General features: G+C 46.3%; 1 protein-coding gene across 1 annotated transcript in view; it reads left to right on the top strand.

Annotated features, from left to right (window-relative positions):
* The window catches only part of LOC110507672 (protocadherin-16), a 190,663-nt gene that overhangs the window by 150,324 nt on the left and 16,840 nt on the right, over positions 1-23,499 (top strand). Inside the window, exons 5-15 of the mRNA XM_036964819.1 lie at positions 1,063-1,299; positions 4,164-4,783; positions 7,348-7,491; positions 9,102-9,378; positions 10,380-10,567; positions 10,725-10,821; positions 11,032-11,189; positions 15,224-15,709; positions 17,598-17,961; positions 21,270-21,509; positions 22,650-22,775. Of these exons, the coding sequence (XP_036820714.1) occupies positions 1,063-1,299; positions 4,164-4,783; positions 7,348-7,491; positions 9,102-9,378; positions 10,380-10,567; positions 10,725-10,821; positions 11,032-11,189; positions 15,224-15,709; positions 17,598-17,961; positions 21,270-21,509; positions 22,650-22,775 (2,937 nt within the window). The remainder of the gene's footprint in view (positions 1-1,062; positions 1,300-4,163; positions 4,784-7,347; positions 7,492-9,101; positions 9,379-10,379; positions 10,568-10,724; positions 10,822-11,031; positions 11,190-15,223; positions 15,710-17,597; positions 17,962-21,269; positions 21,510-22,649; positions 22,776-23,499) is intronic.

Below are 23,499 nucleotides of genomic sequence, written 5' to 3'. Positions count from 1 at the left end.
AATAAACAGGTTGGCGTTTTACTGTAATACATCTTTAACTATGACCAAAAATAAACAGGTTGGCGTTTTACTGTAATACATCTTTAACTATGACCAAAAATAAACAGGTTGGCGCTTTACTGTAATACATCTTTAACTATGACCAAAAATAAACTGGTTGGCGTTTTACTGTAATACATCTTTAACTATGACCAAAAATAAACAGGTTGGCGTTTTACTGTAATACATCTTTAACTATGACCAAAAATAAACAGGTTGGCGTTTTACTGTAATACATCTTTAACTATGACCAAAAATAAACAGGTTGGCGTTTTACTGTAATACAGCTTTAACTATGACCAAAAATAAACAGGTTGGCGTTTTACTGTAATACAGCTTTAACTATGACCAAAAATAAACAGGTTGGCGTTTTACTGTAATACATCTTTAACTATGAACAAAAATAAACAGGTTGGCGCTTTACTGTAATATATCTTTAACTATGACCAAAAATAAACAGGTTGGCGTTTTACTGTAATACAGCTTTAACTATGACCAAAAATAAACAGGTTGGCGCTTTACTGTAATACATCTTTTTTTTGTATTTTAGTATTTTTTTTACTTTACCCTTTTTCTCCTCAATTTCGTGGTAGTTTGGTGGTTACAGTAGTTACAGTCTTGTCTCATCGTTGCAACTCCTGTACGGACTCGGGAGAGGCGAAGGTCGAGAGCCGGGCGTCCTCAGAAACACAATCCAACCAAGTCGCACTGCTTCTTGACACAATGCCCACTTAACCCGGAAGCCAGCCGCACCAATGTGTCGAAGGAAACACCGTGCACCTGGCGACCATGTCAGCGTGCCTTACGCCCGGCCCACCACTGGAGTACGGCGACCGGGATGTCAGCAACCGGGACAGGACCAGATTCTAGAGTCAGCTTTTTATACAGGGTTCCTGCTGATTTTAACCTGCTCTATTAATGTGGTGCTGTGTGTACAGTATGCGTGTGTCCGTCCTCCTGTGTGTGTGTATTTGGAGCTGTGTCTGACCTTGACCACTGTGTTTTGTGTCCTTTCTCCACCAGGTGTGATCTCCCTGTCCCGGTCGCTGCACGGCAAGGCCAACACGGTGATCCCCATGGTGGTTTCAGCCCAGGACGGAGGGGGTCTGGCAGCACTGGTCAACGCCCGGGTCAACATCAGTGTGGTGGCAGGCCTGGTGGCGCCCCCTGTGTTCGAACACAGCCAGTACAGCTTCACTGTGTCTGAAGACGTACTGCGTGGGACTGAGGTTGGCATCGTACAGGCCATCAGTAAGAACGGTGGGTGTGACTTGGAATTAGAACTTATGATTGGTTAAGGACTGCTAACATGTGTGTGTGTGTGTGTGTGTGTGTGTGTGTGTGTGTGTGCAGTATGTGCTGAAAGGACTCACTGGGGTGTTCTGTGCTCCCTCTTTGCTACATGTACCAATTGTTCAAATAGGCAGTGAGCCACTGTACACACCTAGTTTAGAAATCACATTAATCACAAATTCCATCCCAGCACATTGTTTTTATAGTCATTACTTTGGATATTTAGGGCTCTGTCATAGTGTAAAAGACTTGACAAATGACTGAGGGGGAGTATATTGTAACTGAAGTGGTCTCTGCCTGGTCTGGTCCTGGTCTCCTCGTCTGGAGTGACTCTGGATCTTGTCAACTCACTTCAAAAGATACAAATAAACTCCCACACACACAATCTGTATTCACTGTCACGAACCGGCTCAGAGTTCGTAACAAAAACAGAGACAACGTGGAGATAAGTTAATAAATATATTTATTAACTTAAGTAAACTAAATACAATTAACAATGGTGTGTGTAGTCAGTAGTGTAAGGGAGTGGTTGCGTGCATAAATGTGATAATGTGGGGTGTTGAAAGGTGCTGCCGACCCTCCCGGCTCCGCCCCCCAACATCTTATTAAGGAAAACAAGAGTAAGGAGAAAGAATTCGGCAGACAGAGTGGGAGGGTCGTCACCCCCCACCCCACCCTCCGTAAAACTGGGGACCAACAAGGACCCCGGAACACCATACCAGTCACACAAACAAATGGACTCTGCATCCAAAATTGACCCAGCCTCGAGGGGGTACGCCAACCTTGTCCTCCCTAGACCTCAACAACCTTTGTAGTGTTCAGTGATCTTCAACAGCTGTTCTTTAGTACATAATTCTAACAGTTCCTCTGATGGAAAGCAAATGAACTCGTCTATATTAGATGTCATAGTCAGAAGTCAATCATTTAAAAAAAGAATATCGCTCTTCCCCTCTGATGAACACACCAGAACAGACCACAAGAGAAATGACAATCACACTGGGCACCACAGGAGAGAGATGAGATATATATAGAGCTTCCCCCAAAACCTATAGTAACTCAACCCTAGTCTTTGTGCGGATTTGTGGTGGGTAATTACACACTGTAGCCTGCTGGCAAGGAAATGTACCACCTAGCACGCTGGCAAATTCCCCCAAGCCATGGATGTGCCCCCGAGACAACTGCTCAGTCCAGACACCACACAAAAATAACAAACAAAATAACCATGCCCATTGTATTCTAAAGTGAAACACGTCGCTAAGCCTAACAGGGGGAAAAGAAAGGCTATAGCTCCAGGTAGCAAGTGTCACTACCCTACCCAAATCTCCCACTGTGGTACACAGCCGATTGTACTTACCTCCTCAGACCGATGTCCCAACAGCGAGTAGAGCAAGAGTCTCCAGCCTGGGCAGGACCTGGAAACTAACCAATATACTCTCTGCTGCACACAACCAACTATCCACCGCAGTGGCAAGTTTACCAACCAAACAAAGGCAACCAACACTGGGCACCAAACATTACAACTCAAACAAGCTGTAACAAAAGATGCAAACAAAGCCCCTACAGATTTTAACATTAACTCCACGTTTTCTCCCAAACACAATACCTTGGACAAGATCCTGGACGAGCCCCCACTTGTCACGAACCGGCTCAGAGTTCGTAACAAAAACGGAGACAACGTGGAGATAAGGAATAACAAAATATATTTATTAACTTAAGTAAACTAAATACAATTAACAACGGTGTGTGTAGTCAGTAGTGTAAGGGAGTGGTTGCGTGCATAAAGGTGATAATGTGGGGTGTTGAAAGGTGCCAACGCAAATAAACAAAACAGCGAAAAATAAAATCTATCAGTGTGTCTGCATGGAGAGAGTCTCCCCATGGGGAAGAGGTGTATTCATCCCGGGACACACCCGAGTCCAGGTGTGTCCCATTTTGCTGACGACCCTCCCGGCTCCGCCCCCCAACATCCTATTTAAGGAAAACATGAGCAAAGAGAAAGAATTCGGCAGACAGAGTGGGAGGGTCGTCACATCACACACATGCACTAACTCACGCACACACCCACACAGATATGCACTCATACACATACATTCATGCTACTATACACACACATCACAACTGCTACTACCAGACTCTTGTTATGATTGCTAAATACTGCACAAATTCAACACTTGCCCCCCAATCCCCCTTTCTGCAATACACGTGTAAATATTGGACTTTAAATTGTGCCTTCCCGCATTATACTTTTATTATATTTTTTTAAACCCCTTTTTCTCCCCAATTCCGTGGTATCCAATTGGTAGTTACAGTCTTGTCTCATCACTGCAACTCCCCAATGGACTCGGGAGAGGCGAAGGTCGAGTGCCGTGCGTCCTCCGAAACACAACCCAACCAAGCCGCACTGCTTCTTGACACAATGCCCACTTGACCCGGAAGCCAGCCGCACCAATGTGTCGGAGGAAACACCGTACACCTGGCGACCATGTCAGCTTGCACTGCGCCCGCCACAGGAGTCATCCTGACAAGGACATCCCTGCCGGCCAAACCCTCCCCTAACCCTGACAACGCTTGGGCAATTGTGCACCACCCCTTGGGTCTCCCGGTCGCGCCCGGCTGCGACAGAGCCTGGACTTGAACCCAGAATCTCTGGTGGCACAGCTAACACTGCGATGCAGTGCCTTAGAACACAGCAGCACTCAGGGGGCGTTGTTGCATTGTTGAGAAGGAACCTGCAAGTAAGCATTTCGTTGGACAGTGTATACCATGTGTATCCTGTACATACAGGATAATAATAATACATTAAACTTGAAACTTCCCCTGTCTGTTCCCAGGCGTCCTCAGTAAGGACATCCTGTACAGCATCTCCTCTGGAGACCCTGCTGGCTACTTCACCGTGGACCCAGAGAGCGGAGCCCTGCGGACCAGCCTTCCTCTGGACCACGAGGCCCAGCCTTCTCTAACCCTGGAGCTCCAGGCACGTAGCGGCAGCCCCCCTGCCTTCGGTCAGACCCACGTCCACATCACAATCCAGGACATCAACGACAACACTCCTGTCTTCCTGCCCTCCTCTTCTGAGTCTCTCCTCCTCCCGGAGCACACAAAGATGGGGACTATGGTCTACCGCGTCCAGGCCCAAGACCGAGACTCCGGTATCAATGGCCAGGTGACCTTTGACCTTTCCTCCACCGCAACCTCAAGTGGAGGTCAAAGAACCTTTTCCATGGAGCGCAGTACAGGGGAGATCCGGCTGGTCGGCGAGCTGTCGTACGACGTAACGCCGCGCTATGACCTGACGGTGACAGCTAAAGATGGTGGCGCTCCCCAGCTGAGCTCTACCATGATGCTTGTGGTGCACGTCCAGGCGGAGAACGACCACGGTCCCATGTTCGACACCCTGACCTATCGCGTGGAGCTGAGGGAGAACACCCCGCTCAGCACATGTTTCCTACAGGTATGTTCAGTAGATTGTTCAACTAACTATTAACAACATTTCAACTAACTATTCCTAACCATAACCCCAGAAAGCTGTTATGTATCAACAGAGTTGCAGTCGATAGGTTGTTGATAGTTTGAGTATCTGTAGATCGTCTACCGGGGACTATCCAAATAATGTGCAAACCTTTATTGTCACCAAGAGGAAAACTGTCTTGGAAACAATTATGCTGTATATAAGAAAATGATATTGAGGGCAGGTTTCCCAGACCCAGACTACAGTAAAAATTTCCTGGAATAGAAACAATTACAATTTCCATTGAAATAGTTTTGTTGTCCAAAATAGGCTTCATCTGTATCCGCAAAACTGTACCAATATCAAATCAAATGTATTTATATAGCTCTTCATACATCAGCTGATATATCAAAGTGCTGTACAGAAACCCAGCCTAAAACCCCAAACAGCAAGCAATGCAGGTGTAGAAGCACGGTGGCTAGGAAAGACGCCCTAGAAAAGCCAAAACCTAGGCAGAAACCTAGAGAGGAACCAGGCTATGAGGGGTGGCCAGTCCTCTTCTGGCTATGCCGGGTGGAGATTATAACAGTACATGGCCAACATGTTCAAATGTTCATAATGGTATGGTCATGGTCAAATAATAATAATCAGTTGTCGAGGGTGCAACAAGTCAGCACCTCAGGAGTTTTTTATTTTTATTTTACCTTTATTTAACTAGGCAAGTCAGTTAAGAACAAATTCTTATTTTCAATGACGGCCTAGGAACAGTGGGTTAACTGACTGTTCAGGGGCAGAACGACAGATTTGTACCTTGTCAGCTCGGGGGTTTGAACAACACTCTAACCACTAGGCTACCCTGCCGCCCAAAAGGAGTAAATATCAGTTGGCTTTTCATAGCCGATCATTGAGAGTATCTCTACCGCTCCTGCTGTCTCTAGAGAGTTGATAACAGCAGGTCTGGGACAGGTAGCAAGTCCGGTGAACAGGTCAGGGTTCCAAAGCCACAGGCAGATCAGTTGAAACTGGAGCAGCAGCATGGCCAGGTGGACTGGGGACAGCAAGGAGTCATCATTCCAGGTAGTCCTGAGGCATGGTCCTAGGCCCAGGTCCTCTGAGAGAGAGAAAGAAAGAAAGAGAGAATTAGAAGGAGCATACTTAAATTCACACAGGACACCGGATAAGACAGGAGAAATACTCCAGATATACCAAACTGGCCCTAGCCCCCCGACACATAAACTACTGCAGCATAAATATTGGATGCTGAGACAGGAGGGGTCAGGAGAAACTGTGTCCCCATCCGACGATACCCCCGGACAGGGCCAAACAGGCAGGATATAACCCCACCCACTTTGCCAAAGCACAGCCCCCACACCACTAGAGGGATATCTTCAACCACCAACTTACCATCCTGAGACAAGGTCGAGTATAGCCCACAAAGATCTCCGCCACGGCACAACCCAAGGGGGGCGCCAACCCAGACAGGAAGACCACGTCAGTGACTCAACCCACTCAAGTGACGCACCCCTCCTAGGGACGGCATGGAAGAGCACCAGAGACAGCAAGGGCGGTTCGTTGCTTCAGAGCCTTTCCGTTCACCTTCACACTCCTGGGCCAGACGACACTCAATCATATGACCTACTGAAGAGATGAGTCTTCAGTAAAGACTTAAAGGTTGAGACCAAGTCTGCGTCTCTCACATAGGTAGGCAGACCATTCCATAAAAATTGAGCTCTATAGGAGAAAGCCCTGCCTCCAGCTGTTTGCTTAGAAATTCTAGGGACAATTAGGAGGCCTGCGTCTTGTGACCGTAGAGTACATGTAGGTATGTATGGCAGGACCAAATCAGAAAGATAGGTAGGAGCAAGCCCATGTAATGCTTTGTAGGTTTGCAGTAAAACCTTGAAATCAGCCCTTGCTTTAACAGGAAGCCAGTGTAGGGGAGTGTATGATCAAATTTTTGGGTTCTAGTCAGGATTCTAGCAGCTGTATTTAGCACTAACTGAAGTTTATTTAGTGCTTTATCTGGGTAGCCAGAAAGTAGAGCATTGCAGTAGTCTAACCTAGAAGTAACAAAAGCGTGGATTAATTTTTCTGCATCATTTTTGGACAGAAAGTTTCAAATTTTTGCAATGTTACGTAGATGGGAAAAAAGCTGTCCTTGAAACAGTCTTGATATGTTCGGACCTAGAACACATTTTGGGGCATCACCATGTTTCATTGAAATGCACAGCTGTGTGTCATCCGCATAGCAGTGAAAGTTAACATTATGTTTTCGAATGACATCCCCAAGAGGTAAAATATATAGTGAAAATAATAGTGGTCCTAAAACGGAACCTTGAGGAACACCGAAATATACAGTTGATTTGTCAGAGGACAAACCATTCACAGAGACAAACTGATATCTTTCCGACAGATAAGATCTAAACCAATATCTGCTACACTTCATGTATACTGTTGTTCATCTACAGGTTGAAAGGGGAACATTGTCTTGGACATATTTTGCTGTATATAACAATAGAACAATATAACAATATTTCTGATTAAGGACTTAATTCATCCATCTACAGGTGCGAGCTCTGAGCCGGGACACCGCGGGTTCAGGGTCCTCCTCTCCACTGGCATTCCACCTGAGACCTGACGGAGACGCAGCAGGGTTTGGCATCGCAGTAGACAGCGGCTGGCTGTTTGTGAAGAGTGCCCTGGACAGAGAGGTGAAGGACATGTGACAGGAAGATATATAAACCTTTCCAGACCCGCACACTGAATGCTCCTTTAAAACTTCTTAGGCCTGAGATCCCGCTAACGGGATCATGCAGGGCGCCAAATTCAACAGAAATCCCATAATTAGAAATTCCTCAAACATAGAAGTATTCCACACCATTTTAAAGATACACTTCTTGTTAATCCCACCACAGCGTCCGATTTCAAAAAGGGCTTTACGGCGAAAGCACCACAAACGATTATGTTAGGTCAGAGCCAAGTCACAGAAAAACACCAAAGAGAGTAGTCACAAAAATCAGAAAGAGAGATAAAATGAATCACTAACCTTTGATGATCTTCATCAGATGACACTCATAGGACTTAATGTTACACAATACATGTATGTTTTGTTTGATAAAGTTCATAGTTACATAAAAACATTTCAGTATACATTGGCGTCTTATGTTCAGTAGTTCCAAAAACATCCAGTGATTTTGCAGAGAGCCACATCAATTTACAGAAATTCTCATCATAAATGTTGATGAAAATACAAGTGTTATGCATGGAACTTTAGATACACTTCTCCTTAATGCAACCGCGGTGTCAGATTTCAAAAAAGATTTACGTTAAAGCAAACCATGCAATAGCTGAGTACGGCGCTCAGAGACCAAACAAGCCAAAAAGATATCCGCCATACTGTGCAGTAAACAGAAGTCAGAAATAACATTATAAATATTGACTTACCTTTAATGATCTTCATCAGAATGCACTCCCAGGAATCCCAGTTCCACAATAAATGTTTTGTTCAATAATGTCCATCATTTATGTCCAAATAGCTACTTTTGTTAGCTCGTTTTGTAAACAAATCCAAACTCACGAAGCGCGTTCACTAGGAGCAGACGAAATGTCAAAAAGTTCCTTTACAGTCCGTAGAAACATGTCAAACGATGTATAGAATCAATCTTTAGGATGTTTTTAACATAAATCTTCAATAATGTTCCAACCGGAGAATTCCTTTGTCTGTAGAAAATCAATGGAACAGAGCTCGCTCTCACATGAACGAGCGTCACGAGCTTGTGGCACTCTGCCAGACCACTGACTTAAAGAGCCCTTATGATCCCCTCCTTTACAGTAGAAGCCTCATACAAGTTTCTAAAGACTGTTGACATCTAGTGGAAGCCTTAGGAAGTGCAACATTACCAATGTCGCACTGTATCTTCAATAGGGAATGAGTTGAAAAACGACCAACCTCAGATTTCCCACTTCCTGGATGGATTTTCTCTCAGGTTTTTGCCTGCCATATGAGTTCTGTTATACTCAGAGACATCATTCAAACAGTTTTAGAAACTTCAGAGTGTTTTCCATCCAAATATACTATTAATATGCATATATTAGCAACTGGGACTGAGTAGCAGGCAGTTTAATCTGGGCACCTCTGGTCACCTTATTCCTCCAAGCTACTCAATACTGCCCCCAGCCATATTAAGCCACTTTGATTGACATCGATCATGTAGATCTCATTCATGTTGACATTAGACCTCTTTAGAGACCTGAAAACATCTGACTAACTTTCATTTATAATGTAATGTCCCTTTAATGTGCGTCCATGACCTTTGCCCAGGTGAAGGACATGTACATGTTGATGGTTCTGGCCACGGCAGGCCACGGGCAGCTGAAGAAGACGGGCAGTGCCACAGTGAGGGTGTCGGTGACCGATGAGAACGACAACTCTCCCCGTCTGATCCAGGCGAGGGCTTTCCTGGCCGTGAGAGAGAACCTTCCGGCGGGTTCAGGGTTCGGACGGGTGTTGGCTACGGACCGAGACACGGGCCTCAACGGCAGGCTCAGTTACAGACTTCTACACCCAGACAGACACTTCCAGATCAACTCACACACAGGTAGTTCAAAGACTGCTAATGAATGGAATAAAAATGATATACACTGAGTGTGCAAAACATTAAGAACACCTTCCTAATATTGAGTTACACACCCCCCTCCCCCCTTTTGCCCTCAGAACAGCCTCAATTCATCGGGGCATGGACTCTACAAGGTGTCGAAAGTGTTCCACAGGGATGCTGGCCCATGTTGACTCCAATGCTTCCCACTGTTGTGTCAAGTTGGGTGGATGTCCTTTGGGTGGTGGACTATTCTTGATACACACGGGAAACTGTTAAGCATGAAAAACCCAGCAGCACTGCAGTTCTTGATAAAAACCAGTGTGCCTGGCACCATACCCCATTCAATGGCACTTTCTCTTGCTCATTCACCCTCTGAAAGGCACACATACACAATCCATGTTTCAATTATCTCAAGGCTTAACAATCCTTCTTTAACCTGTCTCCTCCCCTTCATCTACACTGATTCAAGTGGATTTAACAAGTGACATCAATAAGGGATCATAGCTTTCACCAGGTCACCTGGTCAGTCTGTCATGAGAGCAGGTGCTCCTAATGTTTTGTACACTCAGTGTTTAACAACTTTATATTTATCACAGGCACTTCAGATGTGGCATTCAGAATAGACACACAACACTACAGTTTACATGACCATTCATTCTCACTCCTTCTCCTACTGCAGACCCCTGGCCTGTCCCTGGCCTGTCTGTTCTCTGTGATAGTAAATCAGGTTATCTGCAGTGTTGAGGGTTCCTGCTGGGCCCTAATTGGCCTGCTGTGACTGTGGGACTGTGTGTAGTTGCTCGCCAGGGGCTGATCATTCTAACCTCCACTGCAGCTGTTCAGGTTCCTGCCATGCCTTTGTGTGTGTATGTGTGCGTGTGTGTATGTTTGTGGGTGCGTGTGTGTGTGTGTGTTTGTGTGTGATCAAAGACTACCGTCTCTCCCTTTAATTTCTCATCATTACTCCTCCTCCCTCCTATCTCTCTCCCTCTCTCCCTCAGGTGAGATCAGTACCCGTGTAGGTCTGGACAGGGAGCAGCAGAGTAGTTACCAGGTGTTGTTGGTGGTCCAGGATGGAGGTACTCCCCCACGCAGCGCAACAGGGACAGCCTTCATCACCGTCCTGGATGAGAACGACAACACCCCCTCCTTCAGGCACAGCCAGCCTGGCAGAGGACTGACCATGCAGGTGATACTGAGGCTGCCTCTCAAATGGCCCCCTATTCTATATATTATATATTACTTTTGACAAGGGTCCTTAGAGGATGGGATCTTACATGATATGTTAGTGGTCAGCGTTGAGAAGGAAACAAAGTCACAGTTTTATCTTATCTTTATCTCTGTAGGTGATGGAGGGCCAGGCATCAGGTCTACTGCTGGGGAAAGTACAGGCCAATGACCCTGATGAGGGAGAGAACGGCACTGTGTACTACTCCATGTCAGGTGAGAGAGGGATGGAAGGAGGGAGAGAGAGGGAGGGATTGTGTGTGAGTTAATGATTGAAGATTACATTTAATGCTATTTTCTGCCATTGAGTGATTATGTGAGGAATGCATTGTTTTCTTCTGGCATTGTTTCCAAAAAGACAATTTATAGCTGCACTTCTCGCTCACTCTTTCTCTCTCTTTTTCTCCCTCCCTCCCTCCTCTACAGGTCCCAGAGCAGAGCGTTTCTCTCTGAACCCGACTACAGGTGAACTGCGTTCCTCCTCTCCTCTGAGTCGCTCTGACAGAGCTGAGTACAGCTTCACTGTGACCGCCACTGACCGAGGCCAGCCATCTCACAGCGCTACCTGTACACTACACATACAGGTAAGACCCCTACCTCTTAACCCCTAGCCCCTACCTCCTTCCCTCTTACAGCGCTACCTGTAAACTACACATACAGATGAGAGCCCTGCCTCAGATTGCTATCTCCTATGTCATATACCCTATCTCCTATGTCATATACCCTATCTCCTATGTCAAATACCCTATTTCCTATGTCAAATACCCTATCTCCTATGTCAAATACCCTATCTCCTATGTCATATACCTTATCTCCTATGTCATATACCCTATCTCCTATGTCATATACCCTATCTCCTATGTCAAATACCCTATCTCCTATGTCATATACCCTATCTCCTATCCCCTACCACCTTCCTTCTCACTGATCTAGCTGTATCCTAATAATAAAGGTCAGAAAACTACTAGATCAACACCTATCAAATATCCCACATTAAACTAAAGTACCGAGAAAAGTACTAAGTCAAACTTGCTCTTGATGTCTCCTCACAACAATGTTGTTCCAAATAGGCATGTCAGAGTTCTGACAACCTTCCCTCCCCCTTTTCCGCCCTCCTTTCTCCTCCTCTTTGACTTTTCAAAAGGGGAATTTCTCTATGAGTAAAAGATGGAAAACTAGGTATGAATCAATTGCTCCCATCTGGCCCATGATGATCACCAGCTGTGATTGCTCTGATCAAGGCCATACTGAATGACTTCAACACTTTTAATACAGTAGCCCCGCTTCAATACAGCACCACCTGGGATGTGCACCCACATAAAATACACCATTCAAGTTCATTTAATTAATATTTAATGTACAACTAAATAGTGACCGGCCAGGCCAGCACAATGGAAGGAACTCTGTAGCTGTAAATCCAATGTGCATCCCAAATGACACCCTATTCCCTGTATGGTGCACTTCTTTTGACCAGTGCCCTGTGTAGGGAATGGGTGCAATTTGGAACGCAGAACCCAGAATCTTTAAGGTTCCAGGAAAATAGAAGGGTCTTGTAATGGCTGCAGTAAAACAGCTTCTCTGGGTTACTTTTTTCAAAAAAAAAAATCCTTCCCTCATTTCTCCTGTTCTTCTGACGTAAGAATGTGAGTAATAATTAGTGTGTAATAGGATTAAACAGGGTTGTGTTGTTCTTGTCTGTTGACGCGTTTCTATCACGTCATCATTTCAGACCCTCACACCGTCCAAGACAAGTACAGCAGTAGGGAAAGGATATGATCTCACTAATTCTAACGCTTGGTGACGCTCAATTTGCCGCCTAATGTGGAGTTAATTCACACTTTGTCATATTATGTTTCATAAAGAGCATGGGCTGTTTAGTGACTGCCAACATAGTGGTGCTGTATAGTGTAACTGGTTTATCGAGGTCTTGTAGGCTGTAATGAATTAAGCATCAACAAGGATTTGTTGAGAAGAAAAATGGATAAGTGCACAAAACAATTTTATTTTCCTCTCTCTCTCTCTCTCTCTCTCTCTCGCTCTCACTCTCTCGCTCTCTCACTCTCTCTCGCTCTCGCTCTCACTCTCTCGCTCTCTCACTCTCTCTCTCTCTCTCTCTCTCTCTCTCTCTCTCTCTCTCTCTCTCACGCTCTCGCTCTCGCTCTTGCGCTCTCTCTCTCTCTCTCTCTCTCTCTCTCTCGCTCTCTCTCTCGCTCTCTCTCTCTCTCGCTCTCTCTCTCTCTCATTTAAACCCTGTGACTCCATCCCCTGCTTAGAGCTGAACTGAAAAACAGGCTTATTAGAACAATATGTCATATGTGTAACTTATGGTGCCTGTTTCCATACAAAGGGAGTGATGCGTCAAAGGTCTTTCATGTTCTTCTGATTGGTCATCAAGGGAGGTGTAAAAACTCAGTACTGTAGACGACTGAGCCCTGCCTGCTGCAGCGAGATCTGAACGATCACTCAAATATCTTTTTCTGATTATTATTACTTGTATCCTTTATTATTTTTCCTGGCAGTGGCATGCCTATCTGTTTAAATGTGATCAGCGCTAGCAGTTAAAACATTGAGTTTATTTTATTCCTAATGAGGAAATAGAGTGGGTTGGTTGAAATCTGTTTCTGGTTCACAGCGTCCCGTTTAATATTTGGATTCTTTAGCGTTGTATTCGAAAATGTAGCTCCAACTGCCACTAGGCATGTATAATGGTCATTATTAGGCACATACAGTGCATTCGGAAAGTATTCAGACCCCTTGAATTTTTCCACTTTGTTACGTTACAGCCTTATTCTAAAATAGATTAAATTATTTTTTTACTTCATCAATTTACACATAATGACAAGGCGAAACAGGTTTTTAAAAATGTTTGCAAAAATTAAATAAAAATACCTTATTTATATAAGAATTCAGACCCTTTGCTATGAGACTCGAAATTGAGCTCAGCTGCATCCTGATTCCATTGATCATCCTTGAGATGTTTCTACAACTTGATTGGAGTCCACCTGTGGTAAATTCAATTGATTGGACATGATTTGGAAAGGCACACACCTGTCTCTATGAGGTCCCCCAGTTGACAGTGCATGTCAGAATATAAACCAAGCCATGAGGTCGAAGGAGTTGTCCATAGAGCTCCGAGACATGATTGTGTCGAGGCACAGATCTGGGAAAGGATACCAAAATAATTCTGCAGCATTGAAGGTCCCCAAGAACACAGTGACCTCAATAATTCTTAAATGGAAGAAGTTTGGAACCAAGACTCAAGACTTTTCCTAGAGTTGGCCTCCTGGGCCAAACTGAGCAATTGTGGGAGAAGGGCCTTAGTCAGGGAGTTGACCAAGAACCCGATGTTCACTCTGACAGAGCTTCAGAGTTCCTCTGTGGAGATGGGAGAACCTTCCAGAAGGACAATCATCTCTGAAGCAGTCCACCAATCAGGCCTTTATGGTAGAGTAGCCAGACAGAAGCCATACGGAAGCCACTCTTCAGTAAAAGGCACATGACAGCCCGCTTGGAGTTTGCCAAAAGAGAGAAACATGAGAAACAAGATTATCTGCTTTGATGAAACCCGAGATTTAACTCTTTGGCCTGAATGCCAGCACGTCTGGAGGAAACCTGGCACCATCCCTACGGTGAAGCATGGTGGTGGCAGCATCATGCGGTGGGGATGTTTTTCAACAGGAAGGACTTGGAGACTTGTCAGGATCAAGGGAAAGATGAATGGAGCAAAGTAGATAGAGATCCTTGATGAAAACCTGCTCCAGAGTGCTTAGGAGTGCAGACTCAGGTGTAGGTTCACATTCCAACAGGACAATGATCCTAAGCACACAGCCAAGACAACGCAGGAGTGGCATTAGTCTCTGAATGCCCTTGAGTGGCCCAGCCAGAGCCCTGATTTGAACCCATCCAAATATCTCTGGGAAGACCTGAAAATAGCTATGCAGCGATGCTCCCCATCCAACCTGACAGAGCTTGAAAGGATCTGCAGAGAAGAATGGGAGAAACTCCGGTGTGCCAAGCTTGTAGCATCATACTCAAGAAGAATCAAGGCTGTAATCTCTGCCAAAGAAGCTTCAACAAAGTACTGAGTCAAGGGTCTGAATACTTATGTAAATGTTATATTTCAGTTTTATTTGATTTCTAAATCTGTAAAAAAAATCTAAAAACCTGTTTTTTCTTTGCCATTATGGATTATTGTGTGTAGATAGATGAGGGGGAATTTTAAAAAAATTAGATGAAGGCTGTAACTTAACAAAATGTGGAAAAAGTGAAGGGGTCTGAATACTTTCCGAATGCACTGTAGCATGTGTCTGCTGACTGTTGATATTCAGCTATCTTGCTAAATGGATTATCATTAACTGTCAGGATATTCATAGTTGCTAATAATGTCCCTCAACAGTCAGTAGATTGTTTGGAGAAACATTGATTAGCTAGCTACTAATTTCATCCTCCAGCCGGCTCTCACAATTGAGCCTGGTGATGACGTTAGCTAGCTACAAACTTTTAACACCAATATATTGATGATATACAGTTTGCTAACCATATCCCTATCTGTCTGACCGTAGGTCCTGAGTGGTATTGAGGATATATGCTTACCAAATTCCAATCTCCCTGTCCACAGGTCCAGAGTGCGAGCAGAGCTCCTTCCAAAGCCAACTCCCTCTCCATGTCCTTTAACTCTGTCGAGGAGGCCAAACCAGGCTCTATGATTGGCTCTGTGAGGTCACATGATGGCTTTGAGCTCCCTGAGGCCGGTCAGGTGACCTACACGGTGGTGGGCGGGTCAGACCGAGACGGAACGTTCATGGTGGACCGTCAGACAGGTGACGTGTACCTGGCGAGGGAGCTGGATTATGAGCGCTCCGCCCGCTACACACTACAGATAGAGGTGGACGACTTCTCCATGACGTTACCCAGCAGCCACCTGGTGCAGCTAGACATCGAGGTGGAGGACAGCAACGACCATGCACCCCGCTTCCCGGAGGACCCCGTTACCGTGGTGATACCTGAGAATATGGAGCCTGGGGCGTCCATCTACACCTTCCAGGCCTCGGATCAGGATGGATCAGGGCCCAACAGCCTGCTGACCTACTCCATCCTGCACCAGGTAGGGTTAGGAGTAGTGATGCACTGATATGACATTTTTGGCTGATACCGGTATCCAATATTTTCATTGCCCCCCAAAAATTGATACTGATAACTGGTATTTAACATTTTAGTGGCCTTTTAAGCATTCTAGTATAGTTACATCGTTAATAGACACACATGGACGCAGCTGTCTAAGGCATCTCATCTCAAGAGGCGTTACTACAGTCCCTGGTTTGAATCCAGGCTGTATCACATCCGGGTGTCCTATAGGGCGGCACACAATTGGCGTCATCCGGGTTTGGCCGGGGTAGGACGTCATTGTAAATAAGAATTTGTTCTTAACTGACTTGCATAGTTAAATAAAGGTTACACACCCAGCACCCTGACCAAAAAGTTATTTTGTTGGCTTTTTCGTCCCCATTATCAGTAAAACATCATCAAAATCAATTTATTTCACTTACTTGCTGTGTTGGTTCGTTCATTTGTTCAGAGTCTCAACCAGGATTTCATCATACATGTCAAGCAGTGAAGTTTCAGCTCTGTCTGTCCGTGGCCTCTCTTCCTCGGTGTGCACTGTCACTGTGTCTGTTTCCATCTTGTCCAGCTTTGTATGTAAACATTTCATGTAAACCCTGTTTCTTGTCCGCATCGAAGTAGCGGTTATTGTACGTAGCATCGAGCATGGTGGCGACACAGTAAAGAGAGAATGCCACCGAATCGCTTGTTCACAGCCTGTGTCGTCAGTTTTGTTGAGCGGGCGTTTCAATGCCATGACAGAGGGTATCACATCTGCTGTAGGCGCAGTTGATGAGCTTTTTGTTCGATGAGTCACTTGTTCGATTGGAGCTAGCTAGTGTGTTCATGTTTCCAAGTTTCAAACATGTTCTCAAATGCCATTGAAATGGCAGCAGTGGTATGACAACCAGCACATTCATGAGCATGAAATAAATCCTTGACGACCCACTGTGCTGACAGACTCAGCATGCTCATGGGGCTGACATCGCTGGTCCAAATGTCAGTCGTGAATCTAATAGTAGTGACGCCCATAGCAAGTAACTCATGGATGTGCATTTCAAAAAATACTGTGCAACTCCGGTAGGGCAACATCTGAAAAATAGTGCACTTGGTAACGTTTGTATGTACCGCTGCTCGACCAGTCAGCGAATGACAACATCACCCACGACAGAGAATTATTGGTAGTTAAGGTCAATAAATTAGATTGTCTTGGTGTTAATGGATTTTGCCTTTGAGTTTCTCGCTGACATTTTCTTTACTCTTTCAAATGACTGCTGGACTTGTTGACTGCTCGATCCACACAGCAGACATTGTGGGCTAGTTTAGGAATTCTGTGTTGCACAACATTTTACGTGGCGTCTTTACGTCATGTCCCTACGTTAAATAGGTATACACGTCAGCTTTGACATCGGTTTTGCACATCGGGCCGATGTTGATATTGACATTTTTAGCTAATATTGTCTGATTCCGATATCTTCACCAATATATTGTGCATCCCTAGTTAGGGGGTTAGGGTTAGGAGGTTAGGGTTAGGAGGTTAGGGTTAAGTCCCACAGGTTAGAGAAGCAAATCAATAACAGGAACGTTGCTGTTTCAAATTATAGACCGGTCGTGAAAGTTGGAGATGAAATCACTGGCAAATAGACCATCTCCTCAAATAGACCCCATAAACTAGCTGTTTAGGGAGTAGAGCAGAATAATGATTTATCTCTGCAAATGGATTAATAAAGTTATGTTCTCTTCTCCTCTGTTTCAGAACCCTGGACTAATAAAGTTATATTTATTCTAGTCTGTTTCAGTACCCTGGACTAATACAGTTATATTATATTATATTCTAGTCTGTTTCAGTACCCTGGTCTAAAAACATTATATTTAATTCTACTACGTTCCAGTACCCTGACCTCACTGACCTCCTGGTGCTTGACCCTTCCACTGGCGTCCTGACCCTGGCACAGGAACTGGACCATGAGGTCACTTCCTCCCTTATCCTGGTCGTCCAGGCAACAGACTCCGCTCTGAATGCCAGCCAACGGCGCTGGGGCTCGGTGACGGTGAGGGTGTTTGTGACAGATGAGAATGACAACGCTCCAGTGTTCAGCTCGCCATCCGCGGTTAGCGTCATGGAGGACCAGCCTGTGGGTTTCGTGGTTCTCTACGTTGTGGCGCGAGATGCCGACCAGGGGGAGAACGGACGGGTCAGCTACTTCATCGAGACTGGCAACGCTGGAGGGACATTCAGCCTCAACCCTAATACTGGTGGGTCATTTAAACAACTCCTAGTATAATGAAAGTGGTTTGGAACCTCAAAGAAAAGGTAACCTAGTCTGAGACCTGAAGACTTTTGTTAGCTCCCCAAGCTAATGCCTAAGCTTTAGCTCAGCTGGATAACACAGCCTTGTGGCAACAGACAACCGGGTTAAAACCTGGTCGGTAACACTGGCATACATTATTGTTTTCTCACCAGAACAATCATGTAGTTACCATCTGTGCTGTAAACACATGGTGTGATGTCAGAAGGCCATTGGTACCACATTCCCAGCTTCCATGTGGTTGGGTCTGTGAGAGAGTCTCATAAGTTTCAACCTATAATCAGGCCCCAGCAAATTGAAAACAGTATAAACAGGGATGTGTGAAGAGATGTCGTGTGAGAGACGAATTACAGTTAATGAAGTTATCCCGGTACGTTGGGTAGGCCTGTCTACCTGAGCGCTAAGCTCTACCACCAACAACACTGCTGTAACAAATAACACCGCTGTAAGTAACAATCCAGCTATCTGGCCTGAGTTTAACAACTTTTTCCACAGCAGAAGGCCACAGCGAGGAGAGGCTGGCAGTAAACACACACTGCTAGACACGCAACGGGCAGGGATGCCGTGCTGTGCTGAGATTACACACCAGGCCTGCCGTGCAGTGCTGAGATTACACACACACACCAGGCCTGCCGTTCTGTGCTGAGATTACACACACACACCAGGGCTGCCGTGCAGTGCTGAGATTACACACACTCACCAGGGCTGCCGTGCAGTGCTGAGATTACACACACACACCAGGGCTGCCGTGCTGTGCTGAGATTACACACACACACCAGGGCTGCCGTGCAGTGCTGCGATTACACACACACACCAGGGCTGCCGTGCTGTGCTGAGATTACACACACACACCAGGCCTGCCGTGCAGTGCTGAGATTAGGGCTTCCCTATCCTTCTCATTACCTGGCCCTGGGAGCAAAGGAGGAGAGAGGGCACAGCACTGACTCATTTCAGATTCATGCTTTAATGAGCCGCAACAGTTAAAGAGAGAGTGAGGCGGGAGGAGAAGGAGGGAGGATGGGGGTGTTGGTTCTGTTGTTGGGTTTGTTGTATTCTCTCTGGATCGCCGTACGCTCTGAGATAACTAGCCCCTGAGCCTTTAGTATGGTCAGAGTTAGTGGCTGGAATAGTTTCAGCCGCTGTGACTCCTCAGTGATCCCATCCCAAGCCTGGTCACTAACAGCACATGGGTAGGAGGAGGGGAGAGAGAGAGAGAGGGAGAGAGAGAAAAAAATGAAAGAGAGAAACATGGAAAACCTATTTTGGATGTTTCCAATTGGCCTGTTTGGCTTACGTATATGCATGGTTGTATTAGAGTAGAACAGTCACAGTTCTGAAGATGGGGTGAACTAAGGTAACAATGGTTTCCTTGCTCTCCTTGTTTTATCTCATGTTAGACACTCTATTAGTTCCTTCTATTAATCAAATGAGTCTAGGGAACAGAGTCGTCTTACACAAGTTGATAAAAAAGAACAATGAAAAACCTTCAGGGGCGGATTCTCAGACCTAGATCAAGCCATCTATAAGGGCAAAAAAATCATCCCACATAGAAAACTCAACACACATAGTTTGATTTAATATTTCCATTGAGCCCAGAGGAGGGGGAAAGAACCCCTAATAGAGTTAGGAGACACCCATCCTCCACCCAGAAGGATCCAAGGTTACCATGATCTGTAGTAGGCTTCTCCTACACAGCTCCCTGTAGTGCTGGTGTAATGGGAACATAATCAAAACAGAATGTGTAGAGATGGGACCATTTCTCCTGTCATCGTAGACCCTGGCCTGGGCCGCTTGACAAGACAGGAGCAGACCAGGTGCTCAGAGGATTAACTCATGATATTAACTGTCATTATACTGTCATTATACTGTCATTATACTGTCTAACTACCTGCATGGCTGGAACCAGTTCAAGATGGGCACCACACACACACCCATTCCTGCACGCACACACACACACACACACACACACACACACACATATATACTGAAACCATATTAAGATGGCCACGCTCTCTCTGTGACACACCTGATAGATCTTGACAGCTTCCTGTTTTTATCCCCTCGGCCGACCATGAGGCCCCTTGGTTCCTGATTGGTGGGGGAGGGGTGGAGCCGGGGTCAACGTGTCTCACACACCACAGGAAAGCCCAGAAGACCAAACGGCAAATAGTGTGTGCGTGTCGGTGTTATCAAAGTCTCAAAAGAGGGACTGAGTCACACAGACATGCAGTTGTAATCGCTCCTTTAATGGTTCCCAGCAGTCTGCACGTTTTTTTGTTGTTGGTGTTTTGTTTCTGTCTTTCATGGGAATGGGTCCACACACACAGAGATGACTGGGTGGACAGGGTGGACAGGGTGGACTGGGTGGACAGGGTGGACAGAATGGGTGGACTGGGTGGACAGGGTGGACAGAATGGGTGGACTGGGTGGACAGGGTGGGTGGGTGGACAGAATGGGTGGACTGGGTGGACAGGGTGGACAGAATGGGTGGACTGGGTGGACAGGGTGGGTGGGTGGACAGAATGGGTGGACTGGGTGGACAGGGTGGACAGAATGGGTGGACTGGGTGGACAGGGTGGGTGGGTGTGTGTAGGTAAGTAAAGCACTTGGCAAGGAGCAACGCTCGGCCTCCGACGGAGAGGGAGGAATGACTGGTGAAAGATGAAGCTAGCAGAGAAGTGAAGCTAGCAGTAAAAGTTGAAGCTAGCAGAGAAGTGAAGCTAGCAGTAGAAGTTGGACAGAGAGCATGGGGACCTTTAAAAGGGTGTGACTGCACACTAGGTAGGGAGAGAGACTGGCTGAGTCTGTGTCCCAAATAGCACCCTGCATCCCAGCTAAGTTCACTACTTTTGACCAGGGCTCATAAGGCCCTCTCCACTCCTTAGAGTCTCTCTTCATCCTGTAATCTGTATCATCTCCTCTCCTCTACCCCAGGCTCCCTCTCTAACCCCTCTCTTCTTCTCCACCCCCAGGCTCCCTCTCTAAACTCTCTCCTCTCCTCCACCCCCAGGCTCCCTCTCTAACCCCTCTCCTCTCCTCCACCCCCAGGCTCCCTCTCTAACCCCTCTCCTCTCCTCCACCCCAGACTCCCTCTCTAACCCCTCTCCTCCACCCCAGACTCCCTCTCTAACCCCTCTCCTCTCCTCCAGGTTCTCTCTCTAACCCCTCTCCTCTCCTCCACCCCAGGCTCTCTCTCTAACCCTTCTCCTCTCCTCCACCCCAGGCTCTCTCTCTAACCCCTCTCCTCTCCTCCAGGTTCTCTTTCTATCCTGAAGGCCATCGACCGGGAGGATCAGGACCTGTTGAACCTGACCATCGTAGCCCAGGACCACGGGGTACCAGCGCTCTCATCCAGCCAGCTGCTGTCTGTCCAGGTCATCGACGTGAACGACCAGGTGCCCTGGTTCCAGGAGAACCAGTACCAAGCCCAGATTACAGAGAACCAGCCTGCAGGAACCACTGTTCTGGTAGTGTCGGCCTCCGACCTGGACCAAGGTGAGAGTGGCTTGAGCTCAGTAGACTAACATAGGAGATCCCGTCGTTACATACATAGTATACAGCACTTACAAGCACATATAGACACATATAGACAGATTACATATTTGCTGTACTGTTTCTTTAAAATAATAGAACTCAGTGTCAGCCAGCAGAGCCTCTTGTTCTAAGTGTTGATCCTCCATGTGTTCAATGCATGTTCACATCATCAGCACCGTCAGTAACAGTTGGTTTTAATTGAAGACCGTGCTGGGGGACGGTGTGTGTGTGTGTGTGTGTGTGTGTGTGTGTGTGTGTGTGTGTGTGTGTGTGTGTGTGTGTGTGTTCACATTCCCCTGGAGTTAGTCAAGAGCACATAAACCAGAAGGATTTTAAAGTTTCTCTCCAGGGTGATTAGTGGGGTAAGGTGATGGTGCCAGAGTCTTTCTCTGTTAGCACGCTATCACACACAAACGCAACACAACACAACACACACACACACAATCTACCAGCCTCCGCCCGGCCCGTGCAGCCCAGCCACCCGCTTACACAGCAAGGGAGGGAGGGCTTGGTCGGTATGGATATCCTTGACTCATCGCGCACCAGCGACTCCTGTGGCGGGCCGGGCGCAGTGCATGCTCACCAAGGTTGCCAGGTGCACTGTGTTTCCTCCGACACATTGGTGCGGCTGGCTTCCGGGTTGGATGCGCACTGTGTTAAGAAGCAGTGCGGCTTGGTTGGGTTGTGTATCGGAGGACGCATGACTTTCAACCTTCGTCTCCCCCGAGCCCGTACGGGAGTTGTAGCGATGAGACAAGATATTAGCTACTAAACAATTGGATACCACGAAATTGGGGAGAAAAAGGGGTAACATTTAAATTAAATAACAAATGAAAAGTGTTGATTTGACTTGCACAGCCGGCTCCAATCCTTCTCCCTACCACATCCCCTTGGCCCTGACCCTTTTACGTTTGCAAACTGTATCTGTCAGATGGAAGCTCCACCCTACTACTGTGTTAATACCTATCCAGACCCTTCAGTTGAAGGGTAAGGGCCAAGGGGATGGTGTAGGCTGCTGTCAGATAGTATTAGGGTTAGACTTCATATACTCCTTCTCTCTCTTTTTTTTTTCTCTCTCTCTCTCTCTCTCTCTCTCTCCAGGTACCAACGGCCAGGTGACATATGGAGGCATCTCTGACGAGGGTTTTAGCATCCACCCAGCTACAGGTGTTATAACCACCACTAAAGCCCTGGACAGAGAGGCACAGGAACAATACACACTGACAGGTAACTGGCTCTGACCATAACATCTAACCCTGATCCTTAACCCCTCAGCCTAACTCCTAGCCCTAACCCTGATCCTTAATCCTAATCCTAACTGTTAAAGCCCTGGACAGAGAGGTCTAAAAACTGTACACTCTGACAGGTAACTGTCCCTTTATATGACAGCCCTGCCACACTGCTTTACAATAGAGGTACGATAGCCCTGACACACTGCTTTACAATAGAGGTACGATAGCCCTGACACACTGCTTTACAAGAGAGGTACGATAGCCCTGCCACACTGCTTTACAATAGAGGTACGATAGCCCTGCCACACTGCTTTACAATAGAGGTACGATAGCCCTGACACACTGCTTTACAATAGAGGTACGATAGCCCTGACACACTGCTTTACAAGAGAGGTACGATAGCCCTGCCACACTGCTTTACAATAGAGGTACGATAGCCCTGACACACTGCTTTACAATAGAGGTACGATAGCCCTGCCACACTGCTTTACAATAGAGGTACGATAGCCCTGACACACTGCTTTACAATAGAGGTACGATAGCCCTGACACACTGCTTTACAAGAGAGGTACGATAGCCCTGACACACTGCTTTACAAGAGAGGTACGATAGCCCTGCCACACTGCTTTACAATAGAGGTACGATAGCCCTGCCACACTGCTTTACAATAGAGGTACGATAGCCCTGCCACACTGCTTTACAAGAGAGGTACGATAGCC

The sequence above is a fragment of the Oncorhynchus mykiss genome, chromosome 27, assembly GCF_013265735.2.
Source record: "Oncorhynchus mykiss isolate Arlee chromosome 27, USDA_OmykA_1.1, whole genome shotgun sequence".
Taxonomy (NCBI): domain Eukaryota; kingdom Metazoa; phylum Chordata; class Actinopteri; order Salmoniformes; family Salmonidae; genus Oncorhynchus; species Oncorhynchus mykiss.
This window is presented reverse-complemented; position numbering and strand designations above follow the sequence as displayed.